Genomic DNA, 2,759 nt, shown 5'->3' with positions numbered 1-2,759 from the left:
AGTCTATTCAGAAATGGAATTGTTTTGGGAAAGGAAAAGTTTTAAAAAAGAAATAAATAATTTAAAATGAGAATAAAGTATTTCCTGAGGTCTGCAAAAGAGCAGCTGGGCGACTGCAGAACTCTGGCGGTCACCGCTGTCTGTACACCGCAAGTACAGCTGCGCGGAACGGGAACATGGGACTTTTTGAAGCGATCAAAAGAATTAAATGATTTAATTCATTATTTGTTCAATTTGCAACACGAAGATCTTTTGTTTTTTCCGTTGGGGGTCCCGTTGCAGCCGCTGCTGCGGTGCTCACTGCGGCTTTCGGAGGCAGAGGCAGCAGCAGCAGCAGCACCAGCGAACCAGATCTGCTGCATTTTCGAATGAAATTTGAACAATTTGGATTTAAAATTTAATTATTTTCTCTTTTTTTCCACTTTCTGCAAACCCAGAACAACAGGGATGCCTGTCTAGAGCCCTGCAGCCGCTGGTGGGGCTCTTCTTCACAGCCTCCCGTGGCTGGCTGCGGCTCTCCGCGCCGCGCGGCCGTTCGTTTTATTTAGCATTAGCAGCAACAGCAGCAGCAGCAACAGCAGCAGCAGCAGCAGCCAAATGCTGCCTCTCTAAACACACCCTGGACTTGCGCAGCCGCCGCCGCCGCTAGAACCCGCGCCAGCCCTCCCCGACGCTGCTGAGTGGTTAACCTGCTGCTGCTGCTGCTGCTGCTGCTGCTGCTGCTGCTTAGTTTGCTTCTTTATTGGCGGCTTAGGAATGCCAGCTGCTGCGGCTTCCTCCCCTGCGGCGAGATCGTGGGGGCGTGTTCTGGGCGCCTAGGAGGCCGGATCTGCTGCAGCAGCAGCAGCAGCAGCAGCAGCAATGCCGCTGCTGACCTCGCTGGCCTTTGCCCCTGTGCTGCTGAAGACAGGGGGGGTTTTCTTGACTTCTTACGGGCCAGCGGCAACAGCAACAGGGAGTGCAGCAGCAGCAGCAACTGTGGGGGGGGGAGCAGCAGCAGCAGGAGGCAAAGTCTTGGGCCTCGCAATGCTCACTAAGGGAGTTTCGAGTGCAGCAAAAAGCGGCGCCTTTACTAAAGTTGGCGGCGGCGCAGCAGCAGCAAGCCACGGGCTGCTGCACGGGCCGCCAGCAGCAGCAGCAGCAGCAACAGCAGCAGCAGCAGGGGCCCCTGCAGCAGGTGGCGTGCCGGGCGCTGCTGTTGCAGCCGGAGCGCCGATGACGGCAGCGGCGGCGTTGCCAGCGTCTGCTGCTGCAGTTCCTGCTGCTGCTGCAGTTCCTGCTGCTGCTGCTGTGCCCGGCGCTGCTGCTGTTCCCGCTGCTGCTGCTGCTGCTCCCTTGGTCCCGGGGGCAGCAGCAGCGGCGCCGTTCGGCGGCGCAGCAGCAGCCGCGCCCGCAGCAGCAGCCGCGCCCGCAGCAGCAGCAGCAGCAGCAGCAAGCGCTGCAGCAGGGCACGGGAAGCAGATAACGATGATCGCAACTGTGGCTGGCGTGATGGCGCTGCGAGCAGCAGCAAACAGGTACTGGCTTCGTGCTGCTGCTGCTGCAGCACCGAGAAGCAGATTAGTCCGCAGAGTGGCCAGATGGTGCAAAGAAGAACAAATAGCTTTGGAGACGGAGACGGAGTTCGAGGCGATCCCGCAGCTGCCGTTTGAGGAGGAGGGCAAGCCCCGCGCTGCTGCTGCTGCTGCTGCTGCTGCTGCAGCAGACGGCAGCAGCAGCAGCAGCGCCTCCGCCGCCAGGCTCACGGAGGCGGGACTCACGGATATTGAAACTACTGCCTCCACGCAGGAAAACAGAAAAAAAAGAAGAGTGACTTATGTCCGGAGGGCGCGGGGAAACCTGCACCGGTTTCTCTGAGGTGTACGTACACCTCAGCTGCGCGTACACCCCAGCTCGCCGCGGCTCCGGGGTGTACGTACACCGCGTGTTCCGCCCGTTTCCACTTCCAAGTTCCCAGTGGTTTCTTTTCCTTTTTATTTCTTTTTCTTTCCTTTATTTGTTCAAACCCCCAAAGCGCCGCCCAGCAAACCTCAAAACCCTCACTCTCCATTTCAGGGTTTCCGGCGCTTTGGCAAACTCTTTGTTGTCTTTCGACTCCAGTGTTCTATCTAATTGAGTTTGCAATTTAATTCCGTTCATTTCGCCCTTTTTTAGGGTTTAGGGTTTAGGGTTTAGGGTTTGGCGCACTGCAGCGGATTCGACTCCAGTGTTCTATTTAATCGACTTTGCAATTTAATTCTATTTATTTCGCTTTTCCGGATACTCGCGAGGGTTTAGGGTTTAGGGCTTAGGGTTTGGCGCACTGCAGCGGAGCAGCAAAAGTAGAAAAGCCTTTTGGTCCAGCCCCAAGGATTCCTCGGGTGTACGTACACCGCAGTTGCCAGAACAAAGTCGAATCCAAAATCATTAAATTTAAATTAAAATTAAATCCAAATAACTCCAAAAACTTCTGAAGTACAAACACCAAAGAACAAATGAAGTAATGTCAGGGACACTCCCACTGCGAAGACCCCCAGGGGCCCCCGGGGGCCCCCACGGGGGCCTCTAAGGGGCAGTCCTCAAATGCAGCATGCTGCAGCAGCAGCAGCAGCAGCTGCTGCTGCTGTTGGTGCGGGGATTTAGAGGACGCAGGAGCAGCCCCACAGAGAAGCATGATCTCCCCCAAAATTAAACACGCATGCATGCACGCATGCGTGCGTGCATTTGGGGGCATGCATGTATGCATATGGTGGCATGCATGCATGCATGCATGCATGCGT

The 2,759-nt window shown here is 56.0% G+C and overlaps 1 protein-coding gene across 1 annotated transcript; it reads left to right on the top strand.

Annotated features, from left to right (window-relative positions):
* Positions 1-861: 861 nt before the first annotated feature.
* ETH_00024200 (uncharacterized protein) lies at positions 862-1,857 on the top strand (the record flags this gene model as incomplete). Its single annotated transcript, XM_013376320.1, has 1 exon — positions 862-1,857. The coding sequence occupies one exon, from the start codon at positions 862-864 to the stop codon at positions 1,855-1,857; it is 996 nt and encodes a 331-aa protein (XP_013231774.1).
* Positions 1,858-2,759: the final 902 nt, after the last annotated feature.

The sequence above is a fragment of the Eimeria tenella genome, genomic scaffold (genome assembly GCF_000499545.2).
Source record: "Eimeria tenella Houghton genomic scaffold, Eth_scaff332, whole genome shotgun sequence".
In the NCBI taxonomy this organism is placed as follows: domain Eukaryota; phylum Apicomplexa; class Conoidasida; order Eucoccidiorida; family Eimeriidae; genus Eimeria; species Eimeria tenella.
Note: the sequence above shows the minus strand (reverse complement) of the source record. Positions and strands in the feature narration are given on the sequence as shown.